This window comes from Vulpes lagopus, chromosome 18 (genome assembly GCF_018345385.1).
Source record: "Vulpes lagopus strain Blue_001 chromosome 18, ASM1834538v1, whole genome shotgun sequence".
NCBI classification, from domain to species: domain Eukaryota; kingdom Metazoa; phylum Chordata; class Mammalia; order Carnivora; family Canidae; genus Vulpes; species Vulpes lagopus.
The window spans coordinates 12188652-12212434 of record NC_054841.1 but is presented as its reverse complement, the minus strand read 5'-3'; the positions used below and the strand labels follow the sequence as shown (position 1 = coordinate 12212434).

General features: G+C 51.3%; 1 protein-coding gene across 1 annotated transcript in view; it reads right to left on the bottom strand.

Annotated features, from left to right (window-relative positions):
• PREX1 (phosphatidylinositol-3,4,5-trisphosphate dependent Rac exchange factor 1) overlaps nucleotides 1-23783 on the bottom strand; it is a 179052-nt gene that overhangs the window by 98993 nt on the left and 56276 nt on the right. The window contains exon 2 of the mRNA XM_041733137.1: nucleotides 954-1025. Within this exon, the coding sequence (XP_041589071.1) occupies nucleotides 954-1025 (72 nt within the window). The remainder of the gene's footprint in view (nucleotides 1-953; nucleotides 1026-23783) is intronic.

The window sequence follows — 23783 nt, the reverse complement described above, 5'->3', positions numbered from 1 at the left end:
ACCATGAGCGGGTCTCTTTACATCTAAAGCCTCAGCTTTCTCATCCAAATAACTGGACTCAGAATTATCCACTGTGGGCAGCCCAGGTGGCTCAGTGGTTTAGCGCCGCCTTAGGCCCAGGGCATGATCCTGGAGACCAGGGATCGAGTCCCATGTTGGGCTCCCTGCATGGAGCCTGCTTCTCCCTCTGCCTGTGTCTCTGCCCGCCCCCTCTCTGTCTCTCATGAATAAATAAATAAAATATTTTTTAAAAAATTATTCACTGTAAGGTTACTGCCCAGACTGGCCAAGAATGGGGGGGGGGGGGGCACCACAGGCAACATCCTGTTTGACCAAGTCCTTTGTGTGCTATACATGTCGGGCACCTCTGACACCCACCCGCCCTGTCTCCTTCCTCCCCCAGACCAGGACCCCAGAGCCCCCAAGAGCTAAAGGCAGCTTCCCAGAGAGTGAGGTCACACTAGAAAGCCAGGCCTGGGGAGTGCAGGGGCCTCCTCCATGCACACAGAGGGCCTATTGACGTCCTCCCTGAAACTCCCCAGAGCCACAGCCAAGACGAAGGCCGGACCCAATTACTCAACTGCTCTGCCTTGACACTCAATGCCCAGAGCAGGGGCACAGGCCAGGGCTGCCAAGAGGGCAGATGGAGGTGCCAGGCTCCCAGGGGCACTTGGGAAGGGATTTTCTGCTGGCTCCACGCCAGGAGGCCTGGCACAGAGAAGGCTGGAAGACAGGATGGCCATGGTGAGCGAAAGAGACAAAGTCTTGAGGCTGCGTCCCCAGGGGCTGCAGGGAGCAAGCTGTGGGAGGGCAAAGCCAGCGGCCAGCAGGGTGGATGCACCTCCCACTCTGCCCTCTGAGCATCACCGCCTCCTCCCCCCCGCCCCCGCCCCCGGGAGCAAGATACAGAGCAACAGGTCAGTCCGCAAAGGGGCCAGCCCAGCAGTCCACACCTTGACGTTCTCCTCTGTGAGGCCTTTCTCCACGGAGTCCGCCACATTCTGCCGGATGCGATGCAGGAATGCCTAGAGGAACAGAAGCAGGGAGAGGTGAGCATCCAGGCCTCCGATCCCCCGGGGAAGGCCTGAAAGGAGGGCCACAAGTTCAAATGCCACCTGGGGCGGATCCAGGAAGCATCGCGACCCAGGGACATGGGCAGGGAACAAGAGGAAGCCTACCCAGCTTCTGCATGGAACAAAACAGGAATATCCCTCACCCCCATGCAGTCAACCAATGTTTACTGAGCACCTCCTACCCCAGGCCCTGTGCAGGGAGCACGGTGAAGCCCTGACCTCAGGGAGACACACTCCCATTTGCTTCCTCACCCATGGCGCTCACTCTGACAAGAATGCATTTCCCTTCTTTGTTTTCCTTTTTTCAAAAATTAAAAAAAAAAAAATTTAACTTCTAAATAATAACATATCCACATGGTTCAAAAGTCAGAATTATAAAAAGTCAAAAATACGAAAAGTGTCTCTCCTACACGCGGGGCCCTAGGGGCATCTAGTCCCTCCGCACCCCCCTGGCGAACCACAGCTTTGTCTCGGGTACCCTTCCAAAGAATCTTCATGCAAAAATAACAAATGGGAATATACAGACATGTACACACACGCATGCGCGCGCGTATTTTCTTTTTTTCCCTTTTTTACACACCAGAAAAAGAGCAGCATACCCAGGACATGCTGTATCTGCTTTTCCTACTTAATCCTGCTTACAGATCCTTCCTCTCCTTAACGGGGAACCTCCTCGTTCTTTTTTACAGCTGCCCGGGATCCTGCTGTACGGATGGACCACAGTTGTCCTGCCACTTTTTTCAGGGGCTCAGAACAGAGAAATCATCTCTGTCCTCTGTGATGTGACACATGACGATGGGGGGGGCGGGGGGGTTGGGGACTGTGGAGAGCTGGCAAGCACATCCTATTGAAGGGGATGGCCGCTTCTCCTTCCCAAGTGTGGTCAGGTGGGAAGGTGGGTGGGCCCAGTATCACCAGGTATTCTGGGCCTCTTTTCAACAGAAGCCAGAATTTAATTTGTTTTGTTTTGTTTTGTTTTTTAAGTAAAGTCTCCCAGTTTTTACATATTGGCAAAATACTGGTAGTTTTTGTGAAGAACTGGATTTTAGGGGGTCGAGAGTGAAAGTGAGGGCACCAGAATGGAGGGGTGCAGCCAGGCTGATAAGAAATGACAAATGACAGTGGCCTGGCCTTCATGCGGGTAGCACAGAGCTGGCAGGAGAGGAACTACTGACAAGAACCGTGGACTTGGGGTACCTGGGTGGCTCAGCTGCTGAGCATCTGCCTTCAGCCCAGGGCGTGATCCTGGAGTCCCAGGATTGAGTTCCACATCGGGCTCCCTGCATGGAGCTTGCTTCTCCCTCTGTCTGTGTCTCTGCCTCTGTGTGTGTGTGTCTCTCATGGATAAATAAATAAAATATTGAAGAAAAAAAAAGAACCATGGACTTGAATGTGAGGATGGGTGGATGGGGGATGAGAGGCGCGCCTGGGAGAGACTGAGGCCAGTCCCACACAGCCAACCTTGCCTGGTCTGCCTGGCTGCAGGCTAGATAGAGCATGTCTCATGTGACTGTGCTTGTCTGGGGAGATCTCTGACAGACGGACAGCCCAGGATGGAGGAAAGCAGGGGGAGGCAGGCAAAGGGGAGGCTGGCCTTCCAGAGACGGCTGTCAGATCCTTCTCCATCACCCAAGGGATGTCGGTGGCTGTCCGGGGGCGCTGGCTACCCGCAGACTCAGGTCTCCCAATAGGCGGTGCACGGGTGCTTCACGCAGTGGTCACGGAGCCAGGCAGCCGTGCCTCTGGCTGCACGCACCGCACAGCAGTCTCCGCCAGGTCCCCTCGGCCCATGTTTATGTCCCCAGCCTGAATTCCTTCCCTGAAGACTCCATATCTCCATCTGGATGCCCAGGAGCCTCACAATCTAGTTCCTGATCCTCCCTCCCAACCCACAGCACCACTGGCTCCAGCCAAAACCCCCCAGCCGTCCCTCACCCTCGACCCCTCTTGTTCTCTGGTGCCCACCTCCATCCATCAGCTTCACCTTCAATAGGTATTAAAAATCCAACTTCTTCCCTCCACCTCCATGGCCACCCCTCCCCAGTCCAAAGCACCATCTTCTCCCGCCTCCACTAATGCAATCACCTCCTCCCTGTTCCCCCTCATTGCCCCCAAAGTCCTTTCTCCACACACAGCCAGAGGAATCCTGTTAAATATGTAAATCAGATCTTGTCAATTCACAGCTTAAAATTCTCCATGGCTTCCCTGGCTTCCTGCTACACTAAAAAAAAAAAAAAAAACCAACCACCTAAAATCCTTCCACAGCCTGCAAGGCCCTTAATCTCTCACCTCACCATCCAGCGCCCCATCACCCCAAACCTCAATAATCTTCAGCCCCACATCATTCTATCTCTTCCACCTGCCAGGAGACATTCCTGCCTCAGGACGTTTGCAGATGCTGTTTTTACTAGCAGGATAGTCTCCCCAGCTCTGCCATGCACCAGCTCCTCATCCATCAGGCCTTAGTTCAAAGGTCACCTCCTCCAAGAAGCCCTCCTTGTCTTCATACACTTCCCACCTTCCCATCTTGCATTAAAAGTCCATCTGACAGATGAAAAGAGTGAGGTTAGGCGATCTACACCAGGTCTTAAGGGAAAGGCCAAAATAAGAAGGGAGCATGACTGAGATGAAACCTTTACCCCAATCCAATGCTGAAGGCCAAGTTTGGAAACTGACACTGTGTATTTAAGCCAGAGATCCTCTTCCTTCCTGCTGTGTAACTTCAGGAAAAGGCATTAGCCTCTCTGAGCCTCAGTTTACTATTCTCAGATATGGGGATCATAGCAATACCGTCCCACCTTCCAGAATGCAACAGGATAAAGTGAATGGAAACCCCATGAGGACAGGGAGCTTGCCTCTCTTGTTCTGAGCTGTATCCCCAGATTCTACAGTAGTGCCTGGCACACAGCAAGCCCTCAGAAATCAAAGGAAGGGATGGGATGTGCCTGACACACACAGCAGGAGCCTGCTGGAAGCCTGCTGACCCTTCCTTTTAAAGGACAACGGGTGGAGGGACACGAGTCCTAGAAGATGCTTCAGCAAGGCAGTGCTGCTGCTGGGAAGGCCGGCCTCCAGCCTCCTCAGACTGGAGGGAGACAAAGGCCTGCCAGCCCAGCACCGCTGGGGACAGCAGGAAGCTGGGAGTGCTGGCCTCGATCGAGGCTTCCTGTCCTGGTTTCTTCCAGCAAGCAAAGCCACTGCTATTGTGCTGGGACAATGAGAGGCTCGGGCCACCCACAGAGGAGCCGCAAACAGGCCTGCGTGATGGGCACCATGGACAGCTCGTGACCCGGAAAGAATGGACAGGCAGGGGCTCTGGGCCCAGCCCTGGAGCTGCCCAAGGCACGACTGGCTTTTCCAGGCGGTGCCAATGGCCTCGGTGCAGGCGGGGTGGTCAGAGGGACCCTCAGGGGCGACTCCTCATCCAAGCCTTGACAGCTCTGGAACGCTCGGCCAAAAGCAGCTCTGTCTTGGGAACCTCCCTTAGAGCCGAGGCCATTCTCAGGATTCCCAGGGCTGCCTGAGACCCCGGTTTGGCCCGGCAATCTTCATCTCTGTGGAGTCCTTGCCACACTGCTGCCTGGGCCACTGCCCCCACATCTGTCTGAGTCCCCCTCTGCTGATGATGATGACGATGACAATGATGATGGGATACGTGAAGGATTCGGAAAAGGACAGAGAAAAACCCAATCAACATCCACAAACCTAGCTTTGGCAAATCTTAGCATTTAAATCATTTTCTAAAAGAAATTCATCAAATCTGGTGGAGGTGCAGATGGGGAAGGGGCACGAGGGAGCCCTGGGAGGTGCTGGAAACGTTCTACTTATTAGTCTGAGCGGGTTACTTGGGCCCATGCATATGCAAAGCCTCATCAGTGTGTACTTTATCCATGCGCCGTGTGAATATCAAGCCTCAGTGCAGAACGGGAAGAAATGAATCACGGCAGAGGGAGGTGAGCCACATATGCACCTGCCCTCCCGCAAGGCACCCCCCATCCTGGATATGGTGCGCCTCCTTCCCACGCATGCCCCCTGCCCACTTTCCACACACATGTGAATGGACAAGCAATAAAGAACACTGTTCTGCGTGCTTACAGCGTTTCTATAACTGACGTTTCAGCAACTTGCTTTTCTCACTCAACATCACATCTTCTACATTCGTCCACATTGTTGTGTGCACCTGACAGCACCTGCCATCCAGACCCTACCCATGTCTCTCCGTCCCTACCCCCAGAGTGCACACCATGCACCCCTTCCAGCTTTGTTGTTCACTTTGTTGCTGAGTATTTTTTTTAAGATTTTCTTTGTTTATTCATGACACAGAGAAAGAGAGAGAGAAAAAGAGAGGCAGAGACACAGGCAGAGGGAAAAGCAGGCTCCATGCAGGGAGCCCGACGTGGGACTCGATCCCAGATCTCCAGGATCACACCCTGGGCTGAAGGCAGCGCTAAACAGCTGAGCCACCCAGGCTGCCCTGTTGCTGAGTATTTAAAAGTACCGCACCCACTACTAGGAGGCAGAAGTTGAGGTTGTTTCAAATGTCCTTATGATAAACAGTGCTACAGTGAGTTGTCCATGGGCCCAGGTTCTCCATATCCTCAAAATGTCAATCTCTTGAGGTACAAGTCCCTCTGGATGTACAGCCAGGCGTGGAATGGGTGGCCAGAGTTTAGAGACATGTTCAACTTGACTAGTGAACACCGAATGGCTCTCTGACAGGATCATACCCAGCCACACTCCAACCAGCCGTGGATGAGAGTCTCCACAACTCCAAAACCAGGATAAGATCCACACACTCTCATTCTTTCAGGTAACAAATATGTGCTGAGAATCGTACGGTCCCATCCTAAGTTCATTTCCTACCCCACAATCAGCTTCTGGGGTAGGTATTTTGGTCTCAGTCTTTGGATGAGAAAAACTGAGGCCCAGAGGATGAGTCACCTAACAGAAGTCATCTAACCAGAAGTCAAAAGAGCAAACCCAGGACTGTCTGACTCCCACTTCCTGCTCAGAGGGGACCAGAGGCTGCTCATTGGCCCCCAAGTGTCTCCAGGGCTCCCAGATGTGGCATGATTGATGGGTGACGTCTGCCATAGCTGTGGAGATGGCAGGGGTAGTGGGGCTGTGTGTTTGCCATCTCGAGAGCTCCTACTGGGTGGAGGAAACCAGGGAGCATGGAGATGCTAATCTGAGGTCAAGCAAAAAGTTGGTGACAAAACGCAGATCAGAACCAAGTCTCCTGATGTCAGGCTCACACCTGCCCCACTTTGCCTTAGGGCAGTGGTTCCCAACTCCGAAGTGATTCTATCCTCCAGAAGCGAGGACAGTGACTGCAGATACCCGGGGTTGTCACGACTACTGGGTAGAGATCACGGATGCTGCTAAACATCCTATGAAGCCCGGGATGGGCCCCACTGAGATGCAGTTGGCCCCAATGTCAGTAGTGCCAAGAGCCTCTTACTAAAACCTAGAGAGATGAGGCGCTATATAGGACGAGGGCTCCTCCCACCTGTCACCCAGCTGCAGTGAGCCGGTCTCCTTTTGTCCCGTGAACGCACCGGGCCTGTCCCCCCCCAGGCCCCCGTGGTGGCTGCTCTGTGCCGAGGGAGCTTTCTTCCCAGACACTCAACCAGCAAGGGGGACCCCTCCTCAGAGAGGTCTCCTCTTAGACCCAGAGAAAGCAGAGTCTCGCCACATTCTCCACAGCCCTCGGAAGCCTGTCACCCTTCCCAGAATTGATCAAGATGAAGGCACGTATGTACCGCCCCGTCTGGTAGCATGTCCCCCACATGGTGTGAACAGTCTCGGGGCAGAAGGCGGTTTCATTCACCGCTGAGGAAGGGGGCCCTGAAGATGCTCCAGAAGTAACAGGTACAGCTAACAGGAACAATAACAGTAATCGTGATAAAACATGGACTCTTGTTTATTATTACCATCCCTTTCATCTTTGAGCCCTATCATGTGTCAGGTACTGTGCTGTTTTAATCCTCAGGCAATCGCAAGAGGTAGGTACTATTATTACTGTACCCATTTTACAGAGGGGGGAACTGAGGCCTGGTGCAGGAGAGAGCTTTCCCAAAGCCACACAGCTAGCAAAGGGGCAGACCTGGGCCTCTGACCCAAGCAGTCTGGTCTGGGAGAAGTGCCCAGCCTACCCCCAACACACATCATCAATGAGTAACTACAGATAACAAGCCACATAAGCATAAAGCAGGGAGCAGCTGCCCCTCGGGGTGCCTCTGGGGAGCTGCCATCTGTCTGGAACCTGCAGCCACCGCCTGGGGAGGATAAATCTCTCCCTGGAGATAAAAAGGATAGAAAGATGTCTCCAAGTCATTCTCTGAGACTGATGCCAGCAACCTGATCACAGAGGGGAGAGGGCTCGGCCGCCCCCAAGGACATCCCTGCCGTGGCCAGGGTGACCTCACCAGACATATGGTGAAACTGGAGAGGGCCGGGGGACCGGCCAGACATGAGGCTGCCCCACCCCAGACGACAGCAAGGACAGAGGAAAGGGGGACCCATCCCCCCACCTGGACTGGGTGGCCAGGGGCCAGGGAAGCTGAGTGTCACAGAAGAGCAGGGCTCTTGAATCCCAGCAGTACTAATAAAACAGGAATAACAGCAACAGAGTGGGGGTTGCATGGCCTGCTCCACGCAGCCCCACAGGCCAGAGTTTGGGGACACCCCTCAAATGCCCACTGACTCCTTCAAATGTCCAAATCCTATGCTCTATCCATTCAAGTTCTGGGCATTTATGCCATGGCAAAAATAAATAAATCTCACATATGACATTGAGGTTTAAGTTTAGTATCTGATTTATAATTCGATCACTTGGGGTTTAGTTATTAAATAAACTGTTCATCACCACAAAGGACGATCATGCTAGAAATGGTGTTCAGAAGTCCATTTAATAGTATGGACAAAGGCTATTGATGTATCTAATGGTGGGGGGAAAAAAACAAGTACCAGAATACATAAAATATGATCTCATTTTCAGTTAAATGAATCATTTCTACATAAGCACAGAAAAAAGATGTGTGAAAGGATAAAACCCAAACTGTGTGAGAATATGGCTGAGGTTACTAGTTGTCCCCTACTATCTGGTCTCCCCTTTCCCTTTAGAAACAGAATCCAAGATTTTAGAATAAAGACATTTCCCAGCTTCCCTTCAGCTAGGTATGGCCATGTGGCTAAGTCTGGGCCAGTGGGCCATAAGTGGAGGCATCACATACAATATCTTGGAAGTATCCTTGAGGATAGGAAGAACAGGCGGGATTCTTTTCTGCTATTCCTCCTTCCTACTGATTGGATAAACCAACATCATGTCTGGAGGCCAAGCAGCCACCTTGTACCATGAAGTGGGAACCACACTGAAGAAGATGGAGCAGCAACAGAGGAGCTTATGTCCCTCAGGACAGAGAAAGCAATGTGTCTGCCCCAGACTGCCTATAATCCAGTGAGAAGGAAACTTCCATCTCATTGAAGGCACTCTTATTTGAGTTTTATCTCTAGGAACCTAATCCTGAGAGTGGAATTATAAGTGATTTTAATTTTCTTTCTTCATTTCTGTTTTTTTGCACATTTACAAAATGAGCATGCGGCTTTCAAATCAAAAGTCATTCTCTGGGATGCCTGGATGGCTCAGGGGTAGAGCATCTGCCTTCGGCCCAGGGTGTGATCCTGGAGACCCGGGATCAAGTCCCACATCAGGCTCCCTGGATGGAGCCTGCTTCGCTCTCTGCCTGTGTCTCTGTCTCTTTCTCTCTCTGTGTCTCTCATGAATAAATAAATAAAATTTTAAAAAATATGTCATTCTCTAACACAAACGCATCTTTTTTATTTCTTTTTTTTTTTTTTTTAATTTGGACAGGAGAGGTTGCTAAACAAACCAGGCCCTCTTGCCCACCCAAATTATCACTTCTTCAGCACCCAGGAGTCTAGTCTTCATTCTCCTCCTGATGGGTGTGTGTCCCGGTGTGGACAGGGCAGTGCCCGCCGGCAGAGAGCAGGAGCCAGGCAAATATGAGATGAGCCAGGCTTTCCTTCTGCCTCCGAGCTGCCCACCCCTCCTCCTCTGTGTTGACTCTAGAAGCCACAAGGCCCCCCAGGAAGGTGCCCATCTCGGCCAGCCCCCTACAAGGCCTGGCACTACCACAGCCTGAGGGAGAGAGACCTTCCCCCAAGAGGAGCCCCCTGCCACCACCCAGGCTGAGAGTAAAACCTCCTGCACTCCATTCACACCCCTTTTTGCGGGGCCCGTGCCAGGAGCAGAAAGCCACTGCCCAGAACAACTTTCCCAAAATACCCAAATTTCAGATTTGAGACGTCATGGTCAGGGAAGGTTACATACTCAGTCACAGATATACCAGACAGGATTGAGAGAAAATAACATTCCTTCCAACTTCACACTCATTCCTTTATGTCATGTCTCATATAGCAAATTATGAATTCCACATTATGTACATAAAATTCATGCCATTATATAGAACGGCATGAATAATGTTGCCTCATACTGTATCTTAACAGACGAGTATCTTCATCTAAGCACTAAAAATAAGATACAGTTGAGGCCTCCATACTGTTCCATGAACACACCAAGCACCATTCCACCTCAGGGGTTTTGCACCTACTGTTCTCTTTGTCTGCAAGACTCTCTCCAGATACCGTAGGGCTCCTTCCTCACTCAATTCATTCCGATCTAGAATCAAATGTCACTTCTTTCTTTTTTTTTTTTTAACTTCTTTATTTATGGGGGGAGGGGCAGAGGGAGAGTGAGAGAGAGAATTTCAAGCGGACTTTGTGCTGAGCCCAGAGCCTGATGCAGGGCTTGATCCCACAGCCCTGAGATCATGACCTGAACCGAAACTAAGAGTCAGATGCTTAACCAGCTGAGCCACCCAGATGCCCCTCAAATGCCACATCTGAGAGGCCTTTTCCCACCACTCCATTTACAGCAGACACCCATCCTTCTCCTCCATTCTCTATCTTAACTTTTTCTGCCCTACAGCACTTACTTCCACCTCCCTCCACATATCTATTTCCTTGCTTGTCGTTCATTTACGGCCTGCTTCATCTACACCAGGAAAGGAGTGGCTTGTTCACACAGCATCCACCCCAGGCCTAGATCATTGCCTGGCGTGGAGGAGTAGAAGTGGGTTAGCAGGTGCCTGATGACCAGCCTGTTTGTCCTTGGGTATAATCTTACGAGGTGTGCTGTGAGTATCCCCATTTTAGGAAAGAGGAAAACCAGGGCATAAATCAGCATGTGGGGGTTCCAGAGTCAGCCAGCCAGGCTCTGTGCTTGGGTAACACGACCTCACCTTGCAAGGTGGGTCCACCTCTGTGTCTCCCTCCACCCCCATGCTGAGAGCCTGCAGGATCCAGTTTGGCACCAGGCCCACAGGAGGCACCCAATAAGTGCTCAATAAATGACCATGGAAGGGGCAGGCACTTTTAATTCCATATTAAACAAGAGTAGGCCCCTTCCCGCTGGCCTCTAGGCACTGATTCTCAGACTGTCCAAAATACTGGAGACCTTAATATATCTGACTATTGGCTCCAAATACCAAAAAGAAAACTGTGTTGTCAAAAGAGTAAATCTTGATTCAAATGCCGGCAAAGCATAACCTACATCAACCACACCAAGCACCAACCAGCTCTACTCATAGCTGTGCATACAGACAGCACAGCGAGTGTGGACTGTGGGTATATTTGAGCAGGTTGGGGCCCTAGAAGCAGACCCCGAGACAAGGATTTGGTTACAAGCAGTCAATCTGGGAGGTGCTCCAGCAAACACAGGCAGGGGAGGGCAAAAGTGGGCCCAGGAATGGTGGGATAGGGCAGGAGATCAAGCAACCGGCCAGGATGGGCGATGGGTCTCCATCCCTCTGAGGCTCCCTGAGAGCCAGTGCAGAACACACATCTCTGGGTGATCCTGGGGCAGGGAGGCAGCAATGGAGCTGAGGCACTCATACACCAATCCTGCTTGGAGGGCAGGGGTAGAGGGTGTTAATTCCCTGGCACTATCAGGGGGCCCTATAAGTGCCAAAGTGGCTCTGCAGGCCAGACAAAGCCACCAGGCCCAGGACTGCAGGGGCTGGTAGTGGCAAGTCTGGCTGGGCTGCCACAACGGAGCCTCCAAAAGAAAGAGGCTGGAAGGAAACACCTGGAATGGCCCTGTCTTCGAAGAACCTTCGAAGAACGAAGGCATGCAGGCTGATTAACAGAGGCCTTCCAGGTTGACATTTCTCAGAACGCACAAGGTCAGCCTCCCTGGTTGCTAAAACATGGAAATAGTTCGGTGATCGGCAAAATCTTGAAAGGGGATGGGGGGCTGCAGTCCTAGGAGGGGGCTGAGGAACCGCGGGCTGACCCCAGTGAGACCTGGAAGTGGTTTAGTACAGGGGCTGCATCACGGCAGGGAACCTACACACACTCCCCGGTGAGGCCACAGCAGCGTCCACATTCTCCTCTGCCCCCCACCCGCCACCTCTTTGGAAAGCCCTCCCTGCTCTTTGAAACTCTCCTTTCTCAAATGCTGGAAGGGCCCCGCATCTCGGAAGGAAGCAGTATATAAAAGTGGCTGAGGCTCAGAGGTTAGGACCAACTGCCTGCATCAGATCCTGCCTTCACCACCTACTGCTGTGGGACCTACACCAGTGACTCCACCTCTCTGTGCCTCACCTGTAACATGAATGGGAATAACAAAACCACCGACACCACAGGCTCCGGTGAGCCAAAAATGAAGTACAATATAAGAGCAGACAACGTGCCTGGGTAAGTTGGCTCAAATCTCAGCTCTGCCACTTTTGGGCTGTGCAACCTTGAGCAAATTATTCTCTCTGCCTCAGTTCCCTCCTCCATGAAATGGGGATCAAAGGAGCACAGAGGATTGCAATAAGGATTATAGAAGTAAACACGTATAACAAGCACTTTGAACGATGCCTGGTACACAGTAAGTGCTCAGTTAAGCATCAGCGAAGAATATTCTCCACAGCCCCTCCTTGAGTTTTTAGGGCATCTTCTGGGAACCCAGGCCCTGGAGTAAATCGATATGAACCCACTGTGTTTCCTAAGGAAACTTCTGGAGTTGCATCAACCCCATCTACAGAGCTCTTACGATACACCAGGGACTTTTATATATTTGTCCTATGTCATTTTCACTTAGGGGAGTTACTTGAGTTTTTTTTTTTTTCCATCTTAGAACCAATTCTGTTGTTGACTGCCTGCTTCTAAGTCTCCTGGAGTGAGAAAGACGGAAGGCTTTATAAACTGTACTGCGCCGCCTCATCCTCGTCACTACCAGCACATCTCCGTCGACGGCCAACCGTGTGACCTCAGTGAGTCACCCTGCTTCTCTGACTCTGTTTCCTTGCCTGAAAAAAGAGGCAGTTGAGGTTTCAGCAAGATGATGCAGGTAGAAAACATTGTAAACTACAAAGACTTCCTGGAAGAAGCGGCCCGGGGGCTGGGCCGGGGGAGTGGGGCTGGGCTATGGAAGGAAACAAGAAACTGGTTATGATTATATTCTCGGGGGAGAAAGCCAACACCAAGTGTTCTCCATGCCAGCCAGCGCCCCCCGCGGCAGGGAACTGGGCACGGGAGGCGCACGGGACGTGACCCACCCGCAGCCGTGTTCATTCACCCTCGCAGGCACCCATTTACTCAACACTCGCTAGGCGCCTCCTCTATGCCAGACGGCCACTGTGCCAGGAGCCAATGTCAGATCAGTGACTGAACAAATCAGCTCCATGTCTGCCCGTGTGGAGCAGCGGCAAGACCAATTACACATAGATTTTTAAAATGCAATGACAGTTAGGGATGAGCGCTATGAGTAAAAATAAAGCCCGGATAAGGAAACACAGAAGGCTGGGGTTGGGGAGCTGTTTCACAGAAATGGTCAGAGAAAGCCTCTCTGATGGGACGGCATTTGAGGAGATACTTGGGGACTGAGGTAAGGCAGCAGCTCTGCAGGTATCTGAAGGAAAGTCACTCTAGATAGAGGAACCTGTTGGTGCAAAGGCCCTGAGGCACATTCAGTCCTTCCAAGACCATCCTACTAAAATATCTGTCCCTACTCCTGCCTTGTTTTCTCCATAGCACCTGCTGCTGTGGATATTATGCATGTCCATTTATCAGCCTATTGTTGATCTAGCGCACTGGACCGTCAGTTCCAGGAAGGCAATGATGTTTGTCTGGGTACCACTGTATCCCCAAAGCCAAGGATTGGGCCTACTACACGGTAGATCATGTGTTTAGTTGATTAATCATCAGTCATCTAGCAAGACTCGCCCTACTCCCAACCTAGTTTCGAGGCCCTGAAGAGAAGTATCCAGTCCTCCTCACCCAGCCCCACTCCATCCCTGACCATGGAGGAAGTAGAAGTTGAAGCAAAAACCAAGTTGCTACAACCTGTTGTGAACAGGCTGATGCAATAATGGGGGGAGGGGGCCACAGAGGGGAAGCCAACACTTTTCCCCACACAGATCCCCTCCCCCGGGGCTGGGGCCCAGCCTTCGATCTTTTCCTGAACTCATGATCTTTCCCTGAACTCTCGGACAGCCTGCCATTCTTTCAGCTGTGACTCATACAGTGCCTCCTGCGTGCTATCAAGCTAAAACTCACTCTCAAACTGGTGACCCACAGCCATGGGTCGTTTGACCAGCAGTGGGCTTTGAAAAAATTCAGGCCTGGGTCTAGATATCAGATTTCCCATCAAAATCCCAGTTCCTCGCTTCTCTGAGGAAAGCCGACCGCGGGTCTCAAATGCCCACAGGACCACCGCTGGCCGCAGTGGTCTGGCAACTCCCACCTTTCCCCAGGGCCGGTGCGGTTGTTTTTCCCTAACCTGCTGCTTATGCTCACCCTCCTGCCTGGCCCTATGAGCATCTGAGTGTGGGATCCCAGCCGTAGACACGGCCTGGCAACTGAGAGCCCGCCGTCCCCACACCCTCACCAGGGTGGGCATCACTGATGGAACGCAGACCTCATTCCTGCTAAGTCTTTCCTACACTGTCGGGACTTTGTTCTTGTCCCTGGCCTAGAACGTGGTCTGAGATCCTTCCTCTTTTAGCCCCAACATCTACTTTGGGCCCCTCAGCGTTTTCTGCTGAAGAATGGGCTGATCAGCATGGGATTACGGCGGGGCTTCTCAACGTTAGCACCACCGATCCTTGAGCAGACGAGTCTTTGTTGCGGGGGCATCCTGTGTATGGTAGGACGCTTAGCAGCATCCCAGGCCTCTGCCTGCCAGAGCGTAACAAACCCCGCCCCCATTTGTGACAAGAAATGTCCCCCAAATATATCCCCTGGGGGACAAAATGTCTCCCTGTTGACAACCACTGCATTACATCAGAGTGAAGAAAACGTCTCTAGAGCCAGTATGCAGGTGCAATCCTGGCTCCGTCGTTTACTAGCCTTGTGACCCTGGGCGGCCTCTCCATGTCTCAGTTTCTCTCCCTGTGAAATGGGAATAAAAACACAGTAACCGACTGCTGATGGGTACAGTTTCTTTTTGGGGGGTTGCTGAAACTGTTCTTAAATTAGATGGTGATGATGGTTTCATCTGTGAATATACTAAAAACCACCATATTGTACACTTTAAGTGGGTAAATCATATGGTATGTGACCTATACCTCACTAAGCTATTACACACACACACACACACACACACACACACACACACACGGTGCCCACCTTGATGAGCTGAGATGAAGCAGGCTAGAAAACACAAAACAAGCATCAGGTCTCACTGCCAGCAGCAGCTGTGCCAATCAGGCGCCTGCATGGGTGGGTTGCTGCGTGGAAAAGCCTCAAGTGACCAGGATGGTGGTGGCTGGGAACAGGGCTCCGCTTTGGGTGGTATTTCCCGCCAGAATGTCCCAGACAAAGCAAACCAAGTCACTCTGGGCCCCAGGACGCAGGGCGGGGCGGCGGGAAGTCCTGGGGTCCCTGTGCCCGTCTGCAGCAGGACAATGGGTGGAATGTGGTCTCCTCTCCACGGGGCTGACACTTGACATCTGAAGACAATGACTTTCCAGAGGTTTTGTTTTTTCCTCAGAGCAGCCTTTTTTTTCCCTCCTCCCCAAACAATTGTTCCTGGGGCTGGTGAGGGACCCCCCCTCCACCCCCCCACCCCACTGCCCCAGCTTGTGAAGGATTGTGTTTGCAGAGTCAGGAAACAATGCACAAAAGTGAGAGAATGTAAAAATAGTGGTACTCAGGGCACGGCCAGGGATGGTGGCTCCGCGTGGAGGTTTCCTCTGGTTTATTTTTCCCAGCGCCTGCTCAGACCCCAGGGAAGGAATCTGAGCACGGGAAGAGGTGGCTGACAGCAGTGCCAGCCTGGAGGGTGCAGATGTTTGTGACTCAGATGCAGGTTGGAAATCTTAAACTTAAGGTTTAAGTTACAGTCCCACTGCTTCTCACGTATGGCCTCATCCCAGACACCTCACCCCAATTTACAGAAAAAGGAGACCGAGGTTCTCAGTGGACAAAGCACCAGGCCCACCACATGCAGCCAGGTGGAGAGTTGGGATCTGCCCTCTGGACCATCAGAGTCCAGACACTGACCTTCTGCTGCATCCGCTCTGACCTAGTATTGTGCTGCCAGCTTTTTGGGGCTACTCACTCACATCCACTCATGATGCAGCCACTGCATTGAAGCTGTCCCCATCCCCACCTGCTCCAGGAGGGCAGGCACTTTGGTCTACATGGTCCAGCACAGTCTCCAGCCTTCCGGGTCCAGGAGGCAAAGGGAGGAAGACCCTGCACAGACAGCCTCCAGATGCCATAGCACAGAGAGACTCCACCTGCCCCTAACCACTGCAGTCAACCTCATAAGCCCCCCACCCCACAAAGACGTCCGCATCCTAACCCCTGAACCTGTCAATCTGTGACCTTACATGGTGAGAGGGACATCGTAGATGGGATTAAGCTAATGATCCTGAGATAGCAAGGTTACCCTGGAATATCCAGATGGGCCCAATGTAATCACAAGGGCCTTGGAAAATGAAAGAGGGAGGCGGGAGAGACAGTGTGAGAGTGATGTGGCCTGAAAAAGACAGCACCTGTTTACTGCTAGCCTTGAGGATGGAAGGGCCAGGAACTATCAGAACACAGGCAGACTCTAGAAACCAGGAAAGCAAGTAAGTAGATTCTTCCCTAGAGCCTCAATGGGGAGCCCTGCCAACAAGTGCACGTTAGCCCTGTATGCCCCATTTCAGACTTCTGAGCTCCAGAAACCTAAGATAATAAACCTACATTGTTTTGAGCCACCAAGTTTGTGGCAATTTGTTACAGCAGCAAAAGGAAACTAATACAACCACCTAGCTGGAAAGAAAACTAAATCTCCAAGCATCTCCAGTAACAGGTGACACAGCCCTAATACCTCATTGTTAATTATTGCGAAAACACAATAAGTATTATTATACAGCATAGCTACCTATTTCATATTTTATTTATTAGTCTTATAATTAGTAAGCTGTGAAATGTCTTCTTTCTCTACCACTCATGGTCTCTATTAGCAAAATTCTTAAGGACAGATGGTCTGATAATGATAATAATTATAATAATTATAATAATATAAACTATCTTTACCCATTTATATTCTGTTCCTGAGTTTAGAAAGCAAGAAGCCATTTGGTAAGATCAGACTAGGGAAACCTCAGGACACCAAGCTATCTGCACTATATGATGCTGTTGCTTCCAATGCAGTACAGACACAAGAACGAGCTTTGACGTGTATTAGGTACTTACTGTATATCAACGCCAAGGGTCTATGGGGAGGTAACTGCTGTATCCCTGTTTCACAGGCAAGGAAACGCAATCACAGTGTAGAGTCATTTCCTCAAGGCCATGCAGGGAGGAAAGGCCAGAGCCATGACTGAGCCCAGGCCCGTGGGGCTCCAGAATCAAGTCTTTGCCACGAGACTATTTTGCCTCTTGTGTTCAGAAGTTGGGCAAAGTTAGTTGGGGTAGGAGCACAGTGTAGCTTGGTGAGATGACCAGGAGTTGGCAGGCCTAGGTCATTTAAACATCCCTGGCTGGGGGCACCTGGGTGGCTCAGTCGGTTAAGCATCTGCCTTTGGCTCAGGTCATGATCCCAGAATCCTAGAATCAAGTCCCACACTGGGCTCCCTGTTCAATGGGAGTCTACTTCTCTCTCTGGCCCTCCCCCATCTCATGCACTCTCTCTGTCTCTCAAATAAATAAATAAAATTAAAAAAAAAAAATCCCTGGCTGGAGTGACAAGACACAAGTCAGAAGGAAATCTTTACAAAATGCAAATGCAGTTCCCTCCATCAATGCCACCCGGCCCATCAATGGCTCCTCCCTGCTCTGAGAATAACAACCAAAAAGCAGGACCCAGCCTCACTGCCACCACCAAAGTATGCTGCAACCAGCCCAGCCTTTGGCTTTTCAGGTTGTTCTGGAAACATACCAAGCTCACTCCTGCCCCCAGGCCTTTGCACATACTGTTCTACCTCCAACACTCATCTCCTCCCCTTCACCTGGTTAACAACCATCCACCTCCCCCACCCTCCCAAGGAAGTCACAGCCTACACAGCCTCCAGTAGCTCCATTTACCCTTCTTTTCTTTTTAATTAATTTGGGGGGGGGGGACAGAGGGAGAGGAAGAAGAAGAGAAGCAGACCCCCCACTGAGTGCAGAGCCCAACACAGGACTCAATCTCACAAGCCCGAGGTCACGACCTGAGCGGAAACTAAGGGTCAGACACTTCCCTGACTATGCCCCCCAGAGCTCCTCCATATACCCTTCTTAGCACCACCAGAGCCATAACTTGACCTTGATTTTTTTTTTAAGATTTTATTTATTTATTCATGAGAGAGACAGAGAAAGAGAGGCAGAGACATAGGCAGAGGGAGAAGCAGGCTCCCTACGGGGAGCCCGATGTGGGACCGGATCCTGGGACTCTAGGATCATGCCCTGAGCTGAAGACAGATGCTCAACCACTCAGCCACCCAGGTGTCCCTTAACCTTGATTTTGACATGATTCGATTAACGGCAGTCTTCCTCACCAAATGGAGAGCTCCCAAAGGTCTTGCTCAGTCACAGTTTTATTCCTGTTTCATTCACTCTGTTTTAGCCATAATTTTAGGTCCAGCACTTAGTACCACAGTGCCTGACACTGAGTACACTTCTGATGAATGAATGAATGAATGAATGAATGAATGAATGAAATTTCCTCTTCCTTGGAGCTCAGTTTCCTCCTCCGTGAAAATGTAATAACAGTAGGGCCGACTTCAAGGACCGCTGTGAGCATTACAAGAAATGACCTGTGCTAACTAGGTGACTGGGGAGACTGACTCCTCTCTGGGCCTCAGTGTCCCCCTCTGCACAATGGGTACAGCACAACGTCTACTGCTCAGGACCTGCTGGTTCGGGTCCAAATGCAGCACTACCACCACCTCACCATGTGACGCTGGGGACACCACTCCCATGCTCCATCCTCTATCCCCTCTTCTGTGAAATAGGGGCAGCAGGGGGTCAGACCACAGGACCCCCGAAAGCCCCAGCTCTGGAGTTGGGGGGTCAGGCCCACCCACTCTAACCACTCCCACCCCCCTCACCACCACCACCACCACCTTTCAGCCAAACCAGTAGCAACCAGCCCACCACAGACTTTGCAAGTGAGTCTCTCCACACTCTCCACAGCTCCTTCCCTGGGGAACTCCACCAGGGCCCAGGGACCCCTAGGAAGGAGAGAAAAGGAGGGCAGGGGGAGGTTTTGGCACCAGTTCCCACCTGCCAGCTGGAGAAGGCCCAAGAGTGTAAACCTCAGTTTCCTCTTCTTCGAATGGAGACTCAAACACCTACCTCAGAAGATAAAGGAGATAATGAACCTCAACTTCAGTATCACACCAGAATGAGGCCTTATGAGAGGTCACCATTTACTGTTATCATCACTGATATTATTTTTATCTGTCAGTGCATCGTGATAAAAGAAAACCTCACCTCCAATATACAGACCACACGGTATGTTCCTGACATTTCCCCGAAACGGAGTGTCTCCCTCCACTCCACCCATACGGGCTGGTCTGCCCTTTCCTCGGACCCACCAGGCTTATTCCTGCTGTGGGGCCTTTGCATATGCCGCTCCCTCAGCCTAGAGGATTTTTTTCTCCAGCTCTTTACAGCACAGGACAGGTCAAATGTTGCATCTTCAGAGAGCCTATCCCTGACCATCCTGGCTGCAGCAGCCTCCCTCAAGCCCTACCCCGTCACTCGCTACCACAACAACCTGACCCTAGTTTCCTGCAAAGCAGTTATCACAAGCTATGTTATTTTGTGCACTGACTAGTTGCCCTTGCCTCTGTGGAGGACCAGTTCCCAGAGGGCAAGGATTTCTTTTTTATTTTTTAAAGATTTTATTATTTATTCATGAGAGATACAGAGAGAGAGAGAGAGAGGCAGGCATAGAGACATAGGCAGAGGGAGAAGCAGGCTCCACACAGGGAGCCCGATGTGGGACTCAATCCCAGGACTCCAGGATCATGCCCAGGGCTGAAGGCAGGCGCTAAATCGCTGAGCCACCCGGGCATCTCAAGGGCAAGGATTTCTGTGCATCTGGTTCACTGCTGTAACCAGTGCTCTTAGAATGGGATGAGCCAGACAGAAGATGTTCAAAAACTGCTTGTTAAGAGAAGAAAGGATGGACATTACATAAGCCCCTGAGCATCCCGTTTCTACCTCTGTAACACAAGGTGAAGAAGAGCCTCTATCTTGTAGGGTTCTTTTCAGGATTAAAGAAAACATTACACGTAACATAAAATGCTTAGCGCAGGGAAGGGAACACAATAAACACTCAACTTTTTAAAAAATCATAAATGCCCAGCAGCAGGAGAATGGCCAAACAAATTGTGATGTGTTCATACAATGCGATACAACTCAGCAAGCAGAAGAAAAGCTGCTGACACACGTGACAATGTGGATGGGTCCTAAGCACATCCCTCGAGCCAGAGAAGCCAGACGCAGCGGGTGCATCCTGCGGGATTCCACACTACAAAACCCATAAACTGACAAATGCATCTCTGGTAAGGAGGTTATAAAAGTCGTTCCTTTTCTAACCCCAAAACCAAAAGTCACTACTTTTTCTGGCCAGGTACTGACAGGCAAGGGGCCCGAGGGGACTTCTGGGGCCGGTCATGTTCGAGATCGGCGCCTGGTCGTGACGCACAGGTAGAGTCATGGGAATGTGCGCTCAAGGCCTGTGTGTCTTTACTGTGTTAATTACATCGCAGTAAAAATTACTCCAAAAAACACTTCCAACAAAGTGATGGCAAGGGGACTGTTCCAAAGTGATGGGGAGGGGTTCATCCGCTGGCCCACACGTGGGTCTCCCGGGCCCTGACACAAGCACACCCCTCCAGCTTCGGGCAGACATAGGCTCCCTCACCACCCACGCAGCCCTGGCATCCGTGGGGCCCACTGCCAAAGAGACGAGCCGCCCTCCACCACTGCCCCCCAGCCCGGCTTCCGAGAAGATGCCAGAACAGGAAGTCTGCTGTGAGGTTGTAAAGCAAAAAGGCTAAGGGTGATAGGGGAGGGGAAGGCACGGCAGGAGGGCGCTCCCCGCTGAATCAGAAGTGTCTTAAATGCTGTCAGAGATCCTATCTGTGTGGTTGATAGGTGTCCCCCCACCCACCACAGGCACAAGGATACCCACAAATGCCTGCTCTACAACTGACGGGCTGTCTCCAGGGGTGGCCGCACTGGTCATGCCCTGTACATCACAGGCCCTCATGCCACTGCCGCCCTGCTTAAAACCCTCCAAGAGCAGCTACCACTCTTGGGACAAAACCAAACCATGCTCCTCACTGCAGCCTTCAAGGTCTTACACGACCCACTCCCCTCTGGCCCCCCTCCCTCTCCTCTGCTCCCACACTAGCCCCTTTGACCTTCCAGGGACACCCCCAGCAGGCCCTTGCCACCTTTGTACCAATCCCCTGGTGTCCACCCAACTCATTTCCTCCCCTCCTTCCGGGTCTTTGCTCCAACATCACCTCCTCAGGGAGGCCCACTCTGACCACCCTGCTTAAGACTGCCACACCCTTCCCAGGTCACGGTCACCTTGCCTTGCTTCTTTTTCCCACAGTACTTAGCAGCCACTAACACTATCAACTTTTCTTGTTTAATATCTTCACTGTCTGTCTGTTATAAACTCAATGGGGACAAGGGTTTCTGTCTGTCTTGTGTACTTACGGCATCCCCAGCCAACTGGCACGTAGTTGCCATAAATTACTTGTGGCTTCGAGAAGGTAAACCAGAGGCTCATCATAGGACTCACTTATGATTTTTTGCATTGTTTCAATTCTCTGTTATGAGTATGTGTTAACTTTTGCAACTGAAAAGGCACAAGTTGAAATCTGGTTTTAAAAGCCAGGTGGGGGATCCCTGGGTGGCGCAGAGGTTTGGCGCCTGCCTTTGGCCCAGGGCGCGATCCTGGAGACCCGGGATCGAATCCCACGTCGGGCTCCCGGTGCATGGAGCCTGCTTCTCCCTCTGCCTGTGTCTCTGCCTCTCTCTCTCTCTGTGTGACTATCATAAATAAATAAAAGTTAAAAAAATAAAAAAATAAAAAAAATAATAAAAGCCAGGTGGGCACCATCCTAGGTCACTTGGTCTGATGTCCAAAGGCTGGGCATAAAAATTACCTGAGGAGCTTTTCAAAAGGCTCATTTGCCCAGGAAGTGCACCAGGAGGTTCTAGTCTGACTCAAGAAGTCTGGGGAAAGGGATGCCTGAGTGGCTCAGCGGGTTGAGCATCTGCCTTTGGCTCAGAACATGATTCTGGATTCCTGGGATTGAGTCCCACATCAGGCTCCTTGCATGGAGCCTGCTTCTCCTCCCTCTGCCTGTGTCTCTGCCCCTCTCTGTGTGTCTCTCATGAATAAATGAATAAAATCTTTAAAAAAAAAAAAAAAAAGAAGTAGTCTGGGGAAAGCCAGGGAACCTGTGCCTTTGGAGTCTTTGTTTTTCTAAGATTTTATTTATTTATTTGAGAGAAAGAGAGCGAGAGAGAGCATGAGTGGGGGGAGAGGCAAATGGAGAGGGAAAGGCAGGTTCTCCACTGAACAGGGAGCCTGATGTGGGACTCGATCCCAGGACCCCCGAATCCTGACCTGAGCCACCCAGGTAACCCGGAACCTGTGCCTTTATAAAAGCTCCCAGAGAAGCCTGAAGGGTGGGAGGGCCTGGGGAACTCAGGAACTGGGCAGGTGGTCAGGGAGGGCTGCTCAGGGGAGGACAACAGAGAAAATTCTGACACACAGCCAAGATCAGGCTACGCCAATTCCTGGGCCCTGCTATTCAGAGGCTCCAATTCAGTGGGATGGAAGGGGACTGGGCATCTGCATTTTTTAGATACACTTTAAATACTCTGTGATGGGCTGAGATTTAGGAAGCACTGGCACAGTCTGATCTTCTGGTGTGAATGCGTACAGTTGTCTTTCATCAAGAGAACCGAAACGATGGTAATAAGAAAACTGCAAATCCGGCGGCACCCACTGAGAATGCCAGGGCTTGTCACCACCCATACTTTCTCCTACTTGATTCTCAAGGCAGCAGCTGTCATCACGGGCTGTACATGGTTTGGTGTGTCCCCTTTCCCCTGGTACTGAAGAAGTGGACATGGCTTGTCTGCCTCACCATTTGGGGACTTTCAGCTTCTTCCAGTATCGCGTTCTCCCAGGCTGGGTTTTGATGAACACCATGGTACACAGACGCATCTGCCCCCCGCCCCATCCTGAGGATTTTTTTAGATTCTATTTACCATTGCAGGGTGCCCGTGGACCCCAGGGCATCCTGTTTGGGAGGCTCCTGCTCATAAGGATGCTAAATCATCCATTTAGGTCACTGCCCCCAGATGGCACGAAAGGCACTGAGGTTAAAACTTTATCGGGGGTGTAGCCCCACCAGCACACGGAGGAACTGATGCCCAGACAGTGAAACATTCAAGGCTGATGCTGTTTGAGAATTTACTCAACCCTGGACACGGTCCTGGGTGCTCTATTAACATGAACCCACATGATCGTCAGCAGGACCCCATGTGCTGGGGTGGATGCCCACATATTGGCATGCACCAAGCACTCAGGAAACACTATGATCACTATTATCTGTGTCTGATTTTCCTATAGATTTGTCCAACCACATCCATGAACAAAATCAGGGTTCCAGAAAGCTGGGCCAAGTTTCTCAGATGGGACAAGGATGGCCTGACAGAGTGCCCACATCCCCAAGATGGAACAAGAGGGGTCATCAGTCTACGCCCTGTGGCAGTCGGTCCTGGCGATAAGGCCAGCCCCGTCCCTGTGACACTGGGTGACACATACCCCAATGTCACTGCTAGACCCTTCCTGCTGGAGAGATGTCCTCACCCATGGCCCAGGGCTGGAGCCAAAACCCTGGGAACATGGCAGGTAATTAATGACAGAATGAAGGCAGGAATCCCCAGACGCATCATTGGGTGAGATGTGCCATCAAGAGGACGACATCCCAATGCCCCAAATCTTGCCCCTGGCCACCAGCCACAAGACACAGACCCAGAATCCTCCACTCAGCTCCAAACAGAAGTCCCAGTTCCCCTTTTCTTTACAGAACTTCCCACCGCATCAAGCTGAAAAGGAAGTCGGCAATCTGGCAAGAAGAATGGTGACAGTGACACAAATCATTTCATGTCTGCTGAGGA